This window comes from Phocoena phocoena, chromosome 2 (genome assembly GCF_963924675.1).
Source record: "Phocoena phocoena chromosome 2, mPhoPho1.1, whole genome shotgun sequence".
Taxonomy (NCBI): domain Eukaryota; kingdom Metazoa; phylum Chordata; class Mammalia; order Artiodactyla; family Phocoenidae; genus Phocoena; species Phocoena phocoena.
The window spans coordinates 99,275,334-99,289,494 of record NC_089220.1 but is presented as its reverse complement, the minus strand read 5'-3'; the positions used below and the strand labels follow the sequence as shown (position 1 = coordinate 99,289,494).

At 40.5% G+C, this 14,161-nt stretch overlaps 1 protein-coding gene across 1 annotated transcript in view; it reads left to right on the top strand.

Moving 5' to 3' along the window:
• RFX7 (regulatory factor X7) overlaps positions 1–13,951 on the top strand; it is a 147,675-nt gene extending 133,724 nt beyond the window's left edge. The window contains exons 5-9 of the mRNA XM_065872360.1: positions 2,825–2,941; positions 4,240–4,324; positions 4,970–5,177; positions 8,785–9,080; positions 10,667–13,951. Of these exons, the coding sequence (XP_065728432.1) occupies positions 2,825–2,941; positions 4,240–4,324; positions 4,970–5,177; positions 8,785–9,080; positions 10,667–13,951 (3,991 nt within the window). The remainder of the gene's footprint in view (positions 1–2,824; positions 2,942–4,239; positions 4,325–4,969; positions 5,178–8,784; positions 9,081–10,666) is intronic.
• Positions 13,952–14,161: the final 210 nt, after the last annotated feature.

Genomic DNA, 14,161 nt, shown 5'->3' with positions numbered 1-14,161 from the left:
TTATGTGGAACCCAAACATGAAAGCGATGAACATAACCAAGCTGGTGCAAATGATTTTCAGCGCTTGATTTGGATATTTTGAGTATGTCAGCTATCTCCCACGTGGGATCACGTTGATTGTTCTCAATTAATATCTCTATTTGATCACTATCAACTTCAATTGTCTACCCAACCGTGGAACATTGTCCAATGAGAAATCTCCAGCACAGAACTTCGCAAACCACTTTTGACACCTTCAGTCAGTCACAGCACCTTCTCCATGTGTTGCACAAATCTTTTTTTGCATTTCGGTTGCGTTTTTACCTTTCTTGAAATAATGTTGCTTTTTTTCTTCCATCTTCAATATTAAAATGGCTACACAAAAATTCACCAGTTTTGATGTCTTTTTTTAAATGCACGCTGATATGACAGCTGTCACATACAATCTAACAGAATTGTTTTGAATGAAGTTAAAGACAATAAGTGCTACTAGAGCCATCTTACAGAAAAAACCAAACGAACCTTTTGGCCAACCGATACTTTATATATTTATCCACTAAAGAGTATTTTAAAGGTAAGTTCATTGTTATTCTTCCAAATAGTGAATTCCCTGCTTTTAGTGGAATAAATAAGAATCAAAAACCAGATGAAACTAGATGGTCACATTCTGAAATCACACTCAGGATTAGTTCAGTTTGACAAGCAAATTTTGCATTCGTCATCCTGATACTTAATTTTGTCAACCTTCCACCTACCCCTTCTGCCAAAATAAAGAACTTCGGTATACTAATATAATGAAAAAAATATCAAAACCTAAATCACAAAAGGAGAAGAGAATGGATATTATATCTCTCATTAGACTCATTGCTTTGATTCTCTTTATTTGGTTTCAGTTTTTTTAGGCCCCTCTGCCAGTGCTGTCATAGGAGCCAGTGGGCACTGTTTTCTTTTTTGCTTTGTTTGTTTTATGTGTTTCTTTAAGGTTTCTTGTCATTTTAAATGTGACATACTTATTAAGTCATATTTAAAGTCATTTTAAGTTGTATGTCATATTAAGGTTTAATGTGACACGTGGGCATAATATGACTCTTCAGTCTTGTTCCTAGTGCTAAGAATACAGTGATGATCCAGATAGATATGGTCACTGCCCTGGTTGAACTTACAGTCTAATGGAGGATACATAACAAATGAATTGGCTGTTCCATAATTTTAAGTCAGGCGTTGAAAAGGAAGTACAGACACAAGGAATATGGTGAGGGTATGGCAGGAGAGCACTGCTTTAGATAGGGTAGTCAGTAGAGACCCTTTCAAAATCATAACAAGCAGGGGCTTGAAGGGTAAGAAAATATTCCTGGTAGAGGAAACAAGTATCAAGTCCCTAAGGTGTAAAAGAGATCATTCACATTTTCTTTCTGCGCTGGTTTAAACCATAAAGATGACCAATTTAACTTGCTACTGAGATGGTTATGATTTGATGCAATTCATTTAAATTGTCAGCCCCCCAAAATAGTCACTCCTTCACTTTGTGCTTTAAACCTTGGCCCCCAGACACTTGGAGTATTAGTCTCAACTTACATATGATGTATCTGATATTCCTTATAGAGGGAGTTTTCGATACATATTAGCTCCTTTCCCTTCTCCCTACTGTGCAGCATTGTTGAGAATGCACTTGCCAGGCAACTCTTCTCCTTCCCCTCAGCCCCACCCCCAGCAGAAGTGTGTGGTATTTGGTGCTGGGATAGGGAGGGCACAATCAAGAAAAACACCAGTCTTCAGACCTACCCTGTTCTCTCTATTAAGTCTCCCAGGGGTCCCAACCTTCTCCTGAGTCTACCAATTTGACTTCTGGAATTCAGGTCACTTCAAGAATGTTGCCAGGGTATTCAGCCATCTACAAGAACTCAAGTCCCAGTTACTGTTATATGCTGCCCATTCCAGGGGTTTTCCTTCTTCATCCTAAACCTCTCTCCTTGGCTCTCTACTGCATGACTGCTTCATCAAGAAGCTGCTCTAGTTGGTGCTGAAATGGGGGATGAGCTGGGGAGACTTGATTGAGTTATTTTGGAATTCCTCTGACTTGCTCTTTGGTAGCGGTTCTCGTCATAACTGTTGGCCTTGGTAGCCAGAACAGGACATGGCATTTTCCTGCTGCTGAACTGGTAGAGAAGGAATTGGCCTTTTACCCATGACTGGCAGTTGTAGAGAAAAACAGAACACCTGATCTAGTAGTAGGTGAGACTTGGCTTGTTTCCCTGGTCCCACTTGAAGTTACTGCCTTACAAGGTACTTTCTCCTCGCAATAATGGGGGAGGGGGGGTGAGAACACTGTGCCTTCATTTTTTTCCCTTATTGGTAAAATGAGAGTGTTGGCATAGATGATCCCTAAGGTCCCTTTTAGTTCTGATACATCGTGTTTCTATTCCAAACCATGTAGTAGTTTTGTCTCTAATGTCTGACACACATAATGTTTACATTGGAAATTATTCCAGTACGTGAGCTTGATATATATGTGGAAACGTATAGCCCTACTGGTCGAGCCTGGATATTCACATTTCAGAATGCACGTTTGGATTGTAGCTGGAAAACTTTGTACTGCCAATGTCTTACTGCAAGTTTTTGCTATTAAAAGCAGTAGTACTGTGTACCCTGAGGATGAAACAAGCTAAGTAAGCCTGAGTTAGTCTTTAAAGAAGGATGAGCCTGTATCAGTGAAATTTGTGGTGAATGACTTGAAGATGTGTTTTTTCACTTTGTCATAGGGGTCAGATTGGACTGAAATAACGCTGTGCTAATATGATTCTGAGTTCTGTTGCTCTCTCTGAATTGATCCCTCCTTCTTTTGCAGGAGCTATTGTGACAATCTTGGTTACCATCCATTAAGTGCTGCTGACTTTGGAAAGATCATGAAAAATGTCTTTCCAAACATGAAGGCACGTCGTCTGGGCACAAGAGGCAAATCTAAATATCCTTTACCAGAATGGTTTTTAGTAATCTCTTTAAGTTCTCCCTTATTACAGAACATCTGCTGCTGTAGTTCAACTAGCAACTATATTTAGAAATAAATTTAAATCAACAAATATAAACGACTCAAAAGTACTTGGAATAATTGTAAATTGTATTTTCCCAGCTGTTTATCACACTGCAGGAGAAATAACAAATAGTGGTTATTAGGATGGTGATAGATTTCACCTTACTCTGTCACTATAATGTGTTCTTAATGGTCTGATCTTCTTTTCCTTAACAATAGAATTACTAAGGCACGCCACAGTACAGCAGTTGTAAATTATATCAGTGAAAGTGGAGAAAGATGTTAGTTTATCATCTTTCCTTCCCCTAATTTAGAAACATAGAGATCTTTTTGGCAATATATACAACATTCAAACAATGTTTTTGTGGAACTTGTGCTGTAGGATTAGTGTTCTCTTTGTATTTTCATCCAGCCCTTTAAAGGCTGTATTAAAATTAAAGCCAGGGCATAGAAAAGGCCCCTCTCATGATAGAGAAATACTTAGGAGCAAACAGAAGTAAGGAAATTACAATTAAGAGTTTACTAAAGTTCTTCCTACCCTTGGAAGAAGATTGTAACATGGAGGGTCTCTGTATCATATTAGAAATGCATCATTTCTCTCTGCTTAGCTTTTGGCCTTTTCCAAAACATAAAAATTCTGCTGTGGGGGAGATGAAGAGGGGAAGGGGAGAGGCTGCTTTTCTAAAACAGCTCCAGGTGTTCTGTAACCAGTTGTTGCACGACCGAGTCTTGTTTCCTGAGTACAAACAAAAATGTCTTCATGTGTCTTTGGCATGTTACAGGTGATAATCCTGTACGTTTCAGTGGAAAAAGAGAAGTGAAAAGGTTAAAGCTCTTGTGACACTCATAAGAGTTGTTTTTGTCCCAGTGCCCTGGGCTAAAGTTTCCCTTCTCTCTGCCAGGTTTCCATCTGGATATTCCTTTCCTTCTGACCTGTTTGTTACTGGTGGCTGGCACCGCTTATTAGGAACATTTATTCATAAAATTTATAACAGATGAAAATCATTTTGTTCCATTTGAGCCAGTAACATTCTACAAGGACTGTTTCAGTTTCAAAAGAGTAAAGGTGTCCTGAGCTTCTAATATTAAGTTTTCTTTTACAGAAGAACTCAGAAAGTCGATGGTATCTCAGGCTGATTTTATTCTCATTTCATATATGGTTACTTTTCAAGTGCTAACTATATAAACAGTTCATTTAATTTCGAGTACTTTAGACCTTAACCATTTATTACGTATTGCTACAGTGGACTAAGAAAAAAAGCTTTTGTTCATATGCCAACACTACCCAATCTTGATTTTCACAAAACTGGGGATGGGGTAAGAATTTCTGCCTTTTCTTTTTGATAAGTAGAATTGTACCTTATTATCAACATTGAAACGATTCTGCATGGTCTCATTTGGATAAAACCAGGGACCAAGAACTGTCTTTTACTAAATAAATGAGCCAAAAAATTCAACAGTGGCTGGTAACTGTTAGCATATATGACTTATATCACCGTGGTTCGTGAAATTAAGGAGAAAAAAGATGTGTCTAAAGTTCCTGATTGGTAGATATATCTATGGTATATATTGTCAAGAGGAAAATTTAAGTTATAGAATAACGTGTAGAACGAATGTTTTCAGAAGAGGAAATACGGCTTATGGCATAGTTTGTTTTCTTGATGTTAGAAAAGGTTTTTTAAAAAATTCAGAAGATCTGTTAGTCTCCATATATGTTTAACAATATATGTTTAAATGTTATATTCACAACACTGCTGGTGGCTGTGCACCAGTGGGTATAGGCATAGACCTCATATTTGCAGGTCTCTACTTTTATGCCTGCCAGTACCAGTCACTTAGTACTACTTTGACTCAGTAGTTTTATATTGTTTCTTCTGATTAAGAACATGTATCTTAAGTGTGCTTCAATTTAATTTCTCTGAACTTTCTTTTAAAAGTTTTTTTCCTTTTTCCTTTGTTTAGTTGGAAGGAGCTGAACCTTCTGGGCAGCTTCAAAATATTGATGAGGAAGTTATCACTTCTGCTTGCCGTCTTGTGTGTGAATGGGCCCAGAAAGTGTTAAGCCAGCCATTTGACACGGTCTTGGAATTAGCCCGCTTCCTTGTAAAAAGTCACTATATAGGCACCAAGTCGATGGCAGCTCTAACTGTAATGGCCGCAGCACCACCAGGTACAAAATTATTAACAAGCTAAAACTGACAGGGTGTTAACTGTCTTTAGAGTTTGTAGTAAAAAGAAGAGCTTAGCTAAAAGCCTCCTTTGTCTTTTTAGTATTTGTATGCATCCACTCTTACTTCCCTTAATACTAAATTCAGATGGGCTTGTTGAGCTAACAAAAATAATAATAGTTCTTTCATGATAAACTTTAAGTTATAGCTTTGTATGTTGCTCTGCTTAAGTATGAAACTTTTATGATTTCCTAGTTGGTATTTCATTAATTTTTCCATTGCTGTTTTAAAGTTTAAAGATGTGTATGTGTACTTTTAAGTATATATGTATTTCTAAATTGATAAATATTACAAGTAAAAAGTAAGATTAAGTTTTTTAATTACTTGCTAAGACTCCTATCCCCAAAACTAATACTTATAAGTGAAATGATCTTTGGACAATGTGAAAGGTACCTTAGTCTCACAAAAAATAAACCATGTGAAGCATTACTATGAAATAGCAAGAGTGATTTTTTTAATATGCATTCAGATGAGTATTTTTATTCAGAGAGCAACTTAAGAATTAACAGTATTAGGACTGACAGTATCGTTGGAATAATAACTCCCTCCTAAATTAATAGCTGTGTAAAGTATCTATTTTAATGAAATTTTTTTTATTTTTTTTATAAATTTATTTATTTTTGGCTGTGTTGGGTCTTCGTTTCTGTGCGAGGGCTTTCTCTAGTTGCGGCGAGCGGGGGCCACCCTTCATCGCGGTACGCAGGCCTCTCACTGTCGCGGCCTCTCTTGTTGCGGAGCACAGGCTCCAGACGCGCAGGCTCAGTAGTTGTGGCGCACGGGCTTAGTTGCTCCGCGGCACGTGGGATCTTCCCAGACCAGGGCTCGAACCCGTGTCCCCTGCATTGGCAGGCAGATTCTCAACCACTGCGCTACCAGGGAAGCCCCTAATGAAATTTTTTAAATGTCTTATTTCAGTCATACTTTATAAACCTAAAAAAAAGAGTGAATACATTTTTTTATTACTCTAGGAAATTATAACTTCTATAAAAAATTTATTAATATGAAACAGTAGATTTATCACAGCCAGAACTATAATTATAGTTATACTCTTAAATGACTTTACTTTTCTATCTTAACTTCATTATTTTAATAAGGAATCCTTTTTCTCTGTTTAAATTTATCAGAAGCTTTAAGCATTTGCAGTATGTGTGTGAGAGAGATTGTTCTGTTCTCTCATTTTATTGTCAATTGAGGACCATAACTCTCAGCAAAATAGCCTTTTACAAGAGCCTCATCATAATTTTTCCTGTCTCGATATAAAATGGATGGCTCTAATCTGTATACTCATGTAGTTACACAGGGGCAGGAGAGTGCTTAGGCAGCCTGATCTAGCTAGATGGCTCACATCTGTTACCTCATTTATTCTCCCAGCGGTCCTGTAAGATAGGGGATATTTATTTCCATTTTACAGATCGGGAAACAGATTCAGGGAGGTTAAGTAATTTGTCCATAGTCAGATAAGTAGTGGAATTAGCCAGAATTTGAATCCTGGTTTGTCCTTCTCCAAAACCCAGGTTACTCCTTTACACCAGACTGTCTTCCTAGCTTCTGGCAAAATGAGGTTCTAAAAGATATGGGCCCTTCAGCTTTCTGTATTCTCTTTCTCCTACCCCTACTGACACCCAGAAGAGTACTTTTCACAAGTTGAGGACTTAGGAGGTATCATGGGGTAAAGAAACAGAGACATCTCTGTCTTCTTATTTCCCACATTATTCACATAGTCTCACTGAAAGAAATGTTGAATGAATGGATTTTTAAGGCATAAGTGTGAATATTTTTTAAATCAAAATACTAAAAATCACATATATAAGTAGGCATTTTCACTTTTTGAAAGTAGCTTGGGAGGCTGACTGTTTTTTTAACAATCTTCTGAAATTTCGTTCTCAGCCATTGCCACTTTTTTTTTTAATTTATTTTTGGCTGCAGTGGGTCTTCGCTGCTGCAGGCAGCCTTTCTCTAGTTGCAGCAAGCGTCTTTCTCTTCGTTGTGGTGCACAGGCTCCTCATTGTGGTGGCTTCTCTTGTTGTGGAGCGTGGGCTCTAGGTGCACGGGCTTCAGTAGTTGTGGCACCTGGGCTCAGCAGTTGCCGCTCACCGGCTCTAGAGCTCAAGCTCGGTAGTTGTGGCACACGGCTTAGCTGCTCCGCAGCATGTGAGATCTTCCCGGACCAGGGCTCGAACCCGTGTCCCCTGCATTGGCAGGGAGATTCCTAACCACTGCACCACCAGGGAAGCCCCATTGCCACTTTTAAAAATATCTTTGGTAGTGATGAATCTTCTTCCTTTGAAGGTGCACTTGGTTTTTTGTAAATATCGTCTCCATATTAAGAACAGGTTGTATTACAGATGTCCTTTGTAAGCAGCTGCTTGGAACTCATGCCTGTCCAGAAACCCTAGCAGGAGGCATGAGACGGCGAGCTTGAGCAGTTGGCACAGGCTCTCGGGTTCAGGTGCTGAGCAGCCAGAGCCGAGGCTGCGGACCGGATGGGAGCAGTGCAATTCGAGTTGGATTTGAGGAGAAAGAATAGTACTTAGGTGATAAAAGGGCAGTCAGAACATGTGGGATTGTTGAGCAGTGAGTGTGTGGGTTAGAGTTTACAGTCCTTTTCAATCCTTCCCGTCTCCCACTCACGAAGCTGTTGCTGTTAACAAGATGAAAAGCAGAAACGGCTGGGGAAGGGAAGGTCAGGATGTGCCAGCAGGACAGGGGTGTCCTCCCTTTGCCTCTCTCCACTGTTTCTACCGACCCCTGCTCACTTTCTAATGATCTTAATGCCACTCCCTAAATGTGAAATGAGCTTTTGAAAAATTAGTTGTATTATGTAATCAAGTTTTCTTAAAATTTATCCCTTGCTTATTTTATCATTCCTTTTTCTCAGTGTTGATCTTACTACTACTTTAAAAAGCTTTCTCAGTGACCCTTTTTTAGAAGATCTTAACCTCAGTCTTATTAAGAAACTCTGCTTAATTTCTCCTAGGTCATACTGGAATACTTTAATTAATTAATTAATTAAAGCGGTTAAAATTGTATTACCTGTTTTCGTGAAATTCATGTAGAATTAAAGACTTGTTTTCCCCATACAATTTTTTTCTAAGATATGGATGGTTTCAGCAAATATTTATGGAGTACCCCTTGTGGACTGAGTATTAAAATCATGAAAATGCATGAATTTCTTAATTAGAGAAGGGGGAAGGAAGATTTTTCTGACATCTACTGATAATATGTAAAACATGCTCTCTTGGCATTTATCTTAGCTTTTGCATATTAGTGACATAGCTACTACTCTTTTCAAAATCTTCATCTATTATTGCAGATATAACTACAGCGGTCACCCAAGTTGAACCGTATTTTAAGGTGTCAGTTAAAAGCATATTGACAAATGTTTATAAACTGGAAGTGTAATACTTATGCTTTATAAAGAAACTGTGAGTTAAAATTTGCTGGGTTTGGTTGCTTTGTCCAGTAAATGGCTACATAGTCTTAGAAATTGAGTTGTAACCGGTTTCTATAAAGAGGAGTATTTTAGCTTTACTTTCTGTTTATTTTCAGGAATTAAAGGAATTACCCAGCCTTCTGCTTTTATACCTACAGCTGAAAGTAATTCCTTTCAGCCCCAAGTGAAGACTCTGCCATCTCCTATTGACGCTAAACAGCAATTGCAACGGAAAATCCAAAAGAAACAACAAGAACAGAAACTACAATCCCCTTTGCCAGGAGAACCCTCAGCAAAAAAATCAGAAGGCGCTACAACCAATGGAGTGACTAGTCTTTCTAATGGAAATCCTGCAATCCTCTCTCCTCAGCCTATTGGTATCGTTGTGGCAGCTGTCCCTAGTCCCATTCCGGTAATATCATTAAACAGCATTTGGCCTTACTGGGATTGTGGGAAGTCAGTTGTTTAGTTAAAAGTGGCACAGAAGAAGGAGGCAAGTATAGGTGTAGATTCAGTTATAAACTGATTTTGTGACCACACACAGATTTCACTTCAGTCGGTTGTCTTTTATTCAGGATATACGTTGTTGATTACAGCGTGAGCTATAAAAGGAACGGAAGTGAAATTACAAGACATACAAGTTTGCACATAACCAGTCAGAACTTTATGTAAGAGATGAGTCATTTTCAGAGTTGTTTCATCTCTAGCCAAGCAAAGGTGACAAAATTGCAAACTTTTTTTGGTTTATATTTTTTTCCTTTTTAACATTCAGATGGAGCAAAATTGTAATATGTGTTGGTAATACATTAACATAGACTTGTCTCAACGGTGGGACCTCGGTCAAGTCTCTAAGCTACTCTGAGTCTCTTTCCTTATCAACAAATAGAGGTTATGGTCTACTTGTCTGTCTCACACAACTGAGTTTATGATGAAGAGGCTTTTAAAATGAGAGTGCATGGGCTTCCCTAGTGGCGCCACGGTTAAGAATCCGCCTGCCAGTGCAGGGGACACGGGTTCACGCCCTGGTCCGGGAAGATCCCACATGCCACAGAGCAACTAGGCCCATGCACGGCAACTACTGAGCCTGTGCTCTAGAGCCCGTGAGCCACAACTGTTGAGCCCGCATGCCACAACTACTGAAGCCCGTGCTCCTAGAGCCCATGCCGAACAACAAGAGAAGCCACCGCAATGGGAAGCCCGTGCACCACAACGAAGAGTAGCCCCCACTCGCCGCAACTAGAGAAAAGCCCACAAGCAGCAACAAAGAGCCAAAGCAGCCAAAAATAAATAAATAAATGTTTTTTTAATGTTTAAAAATAAATAAAAATAAAACGAGAGTGCATCATGCTAAAGCAAGATGGTATTTTATGTTGTTATTTATGATGTTATTAGGGAAATATAGTATCTTGTGGTTTTTCCTGTTCTTATCATTATCCTTATCATCGTCATCATCATGTTATTGAAACATGGAATACCTGGGAACCATACTCTTGCACTATTCATTGTAGAGCAAACTGGGGAAGGCAGTAGTTTTATCTGAGACCTTATCCACAGTGGTTTATTAGTAATGCCCAAGGTAGATCCATTTATAAGACAGTCTCCCCTGTGAGTGAGTCATCTTGCCACAGACTCCAGTTAGAAACCTTTATAGTTGCATGTTTCTTCAAGATTTTACTTCTGCTCCCTATAACCTCCTTCAAATTCATTGTTTTAGCAAGTATTCATCACAAATGTGAAGTTTTTCATTGAAGTCTTAATACTCTTCTTACATATCATTGTATTTGGTAACTGTATTATACTATGTTGCATTTATTATGGTATTTACTTGTCTGATCCTATCGAATCTGGTCTAAAAGCTTGTCTAACATACGAACTGTCTTTTTTTTTTCTTTTTAGCATTACATGTATTAAATGCCTTAATACTAATGAATATATGAATTGCTATTTATATTCTAGACTTGTTACATCTGATATTTTTGTTTTCCGCCTTTTTAACAGGTCCAACGGACCAGGCAACTGGTAACTTCACCAAGTCCAATGAGCTCTTCTGACGGCAAAGTTCTTCCCCTCAACGTACAGGTGGTCACTCAGCACATGCAGTCTGTGAAGCAGGCACCAAAGACTCCTCAGCACGTCCCAGCCAGTCCTGGGGGGGATCGCTCTGCCCGGCACCGCTACCCTCAGATCTTACCCAAACCAGCCAACACCAGTGCCCTCACCATCCGCTCTCCAACTACTGTCCTCTTTACTAGTAGTCCCATCAAAACCGCTGTTGTACCCACGTCACACGTGAGTTCTCTAAATGTGGTGAAAATGACAGCAATATCCCTCACACCCAGCAACAGTAGTGCCCCTCTGAAACATTCTGCCTCAGTAAACAGTGCTGCAGGAACAACGGAAGAATCAAGGACCATTCCACAGATCAAGAATGGTTCTGTTGTTTCACTTCAGTCTCCTGGATCCAGGACCAGCGGCACCGGGGGACCATCTGCTGTGGAAGTCAAAATGGAACCTGAGATGTCATCAGATGAGCATCCTGTACAGTGCCAAGAGAACTCTGATGGGGCTGACGTGCCCAAAACAACACCTAGTGCCCTCCCAGGGCAGAAAAGTAATACAGAGGGAGTAGTGCAAAAACCTTCAAATGAAGGTGTTAATGAAATAAAAGCAACTAAGGTCTGTGACCAGAGGACCAAATGTAAAAATCGCTATAATGAAATTCTGCCAGGCACTTCAACAGGCAATAATCAAAGCACTATCACTCTCTCAGTTGCCACTCAGAACTTAACTTTCACCAGCACCAACTCACCATCTAATGGTGACTCAATAAATAAAGACCCTAAATTATGCACTAAAAGTCCAAGAAAGCGGCTGTCTTCTGCATTGCAAGAGTCCCAGGTGCCTCCTGTAAAGAAACCAATTGTGGAACAGCTTTCTGCAGTTATCTCAGAAGGTCAGAAACCAGGCAGTGTTAAGAAGGACCAAAAGGTTCCACATTCAGGGAAAACGGAAAGTTCAGCAGCAGGCTCTCAGATTCCTAGCAAGGTATCAACAAATGTTAACTCACACGTAGTGGCAAGTCAACCTCAGCAAGTGAATTCCTCTGCTCTTGTTACCAGTGAGTTAGCTTCAGAACAGCAAACCACACCATCATCATCTCCAGATATAAAAGTGAAGCTTGAAGGCAGTGTCTTTCTCTTGGACAGTGATTCAAAATCGCATGGCAGCTTTAATCCAAATGAATGGCAACAGGTCACTAAGGATTCTGAGTTTCTATCTGCCGGCTGTGAACAACAGCAAGATATCAGTGTCATGACAGTTCCTGAGCACTCTGATATCAATGACTTAGAGAAGTCTGTTTGGGAATTAGAAGGAATGCCACAGGACACGTATTCCCAGCAACTACACAGCCAGATACAAGAATCTTCTTTGAGTCAAATGGAAGCACAGTCTTCAGATCAGTTACCTCTACAGTCCGAACTGAAGGAGTTCGAGCCTTCTGTTTCCCAAGCAAATGAAAGCTACTTTCCTTTCGATGAGGAGCTTACACAGGACAGTATTGTAGAGGAGCTGGTACTCATGGAGCAGCAGATGTCAATGAACAATTCCCATGCTTACGGTAACTGTTTGGGAATGACCCTTCAGAGTCAGTCTGTGACTCCAGGCGCTCCAGCGTCATCTCACGCCCCCAGCACCCACTTCTATCACCCCATCCGTAGCAATGGCACTCCGATCCCCACCCCGACCCCGACCCCCACCCCCACCCCGACCCCCACCCCCACCCCCACCCCCACATCTGAAGTGGTTGCTGGGTCTCAGAGCCTGTCACGGGAGAGCCCTTGCTCCAGGTTGGCCCAGACCACGCCCGTGGATAGTGCTTTAGGAAGTAGCCGACATACACCCATCGGTACTCCCCATTCTAACTGCAGCAGCAGTGTCCCTCCCAGCCCCGTGGAATGCAGGAATCCATTTGCATTTACCCCAATAAGCTCCAGTATGGCATATCATGACGCCAGCATTGTCTCAAGTAGTCCTGTGAAACCGATGCAGAGACCCATGGCCACACACCCTGACAAAACCAAGCTTGAATGGATGAATAATGGGTATAGTGGGGTTGGTAATTCATCCGTTTCTGGCCATGGCATTCTCCCAAGCTATCAGGAACTAGTGGAAGACCGTTTCAGGAAACCTCATGCTTTTGCTGTGCCTGGACAGTCCTACCAGTCTCAATCCAGACATCATGACACTCATTTTGGTCGTCTGACTCCTGTCTCTCCTGTGCAGCATCAAGGTGCCACTGTAAGTAACACCAACAAACAGGAGGGCTTTGCGGTCCCTGCCCCTCTTGATAATAAAGGAACTAACTCTTCGGCCAGCAGCAACTTCCGGTGCCGAAGCGTGAGCCCTGCTGTTCATCGCCAACGTAATCTTAGTGGAAGCACCCTCTACCCGGTATCTAATATCCCCCGATCTAATGTGACCCCCTTTGGAAGTCCAGTAACCCCTGAAGTTCATGTTTTCACAAATGTTCACACGGATGCATGTGCCAACAACATAGCTCAAAGAAGTCAGTCGGTTCCATTGACAGTCATGATGCAAACAGCCTTCCCAAACGCTCTTCAGAAGCAAACAAACAGTAAAAAAATAACCAATGTTTTGTTGAGTAAACTTGATTCTGACAATGATGATGCAGTGAGAGGTTTGGGCATGAACAACCTGCCCTCCAATTATACAGCCCGGATGAATCTCACTCAGATTTTGGAAACTTCCACTGTCTTTCCTAGTGCCAATCCACAGAATATGATCGATTCCAGCACTTCTATTTATGAATTCCAAGCACCATCTTACCTCACCAAAAGTAATAGCACCGATCAGATCAGTTTTTCTCCTGGCGATAATCAAGCACAATCAGAAATTGGAGAGCAACAATTAGATTTCAGTAGCACTGTTAAAGACCTGTTGAGTGGAGACAGCTTGCAAACCAACCAGCAGCTGGTAGGTCAGGTAGCATCTGATCTCACTAATCCTGCATCTGATTTTTCTAGCGACATCAGGTTGTCTTCTGAGCTCTCAGGCAGCATCAATGATTTGAACGCTTTAGATCCAAATCTACTGTTTGATCCAGGTCGTCAGCAGGGACAAGATGATGAAGCTACACTGGAAGAATTAAAGAATGACCCATTATTTCAACAAATTTGCAGTGAATCCATGAGCTCTATGACTTCATCAGGTTTTGAATGGATAGAAAGCAAGGACCACCCTACTGTTGAAATGTTGGGTTAAATTGTATTTTATAATATGTAGCACACTGTATCGAAAGACATATGTATTGTATTTGTCTTAATGGAAGTGCCTCCCGCAGCAGAAACACTTACTATTAATTGTGACATTTTAAGAGTTTGCTGCAGAAGCGGTTTCTTCTTCAGTAGGAAATGGTTAGACTCGCCTCAGCTCTTAACAAGTTTCTGAAGAGAGTAGGCTGTAGAAAAACAA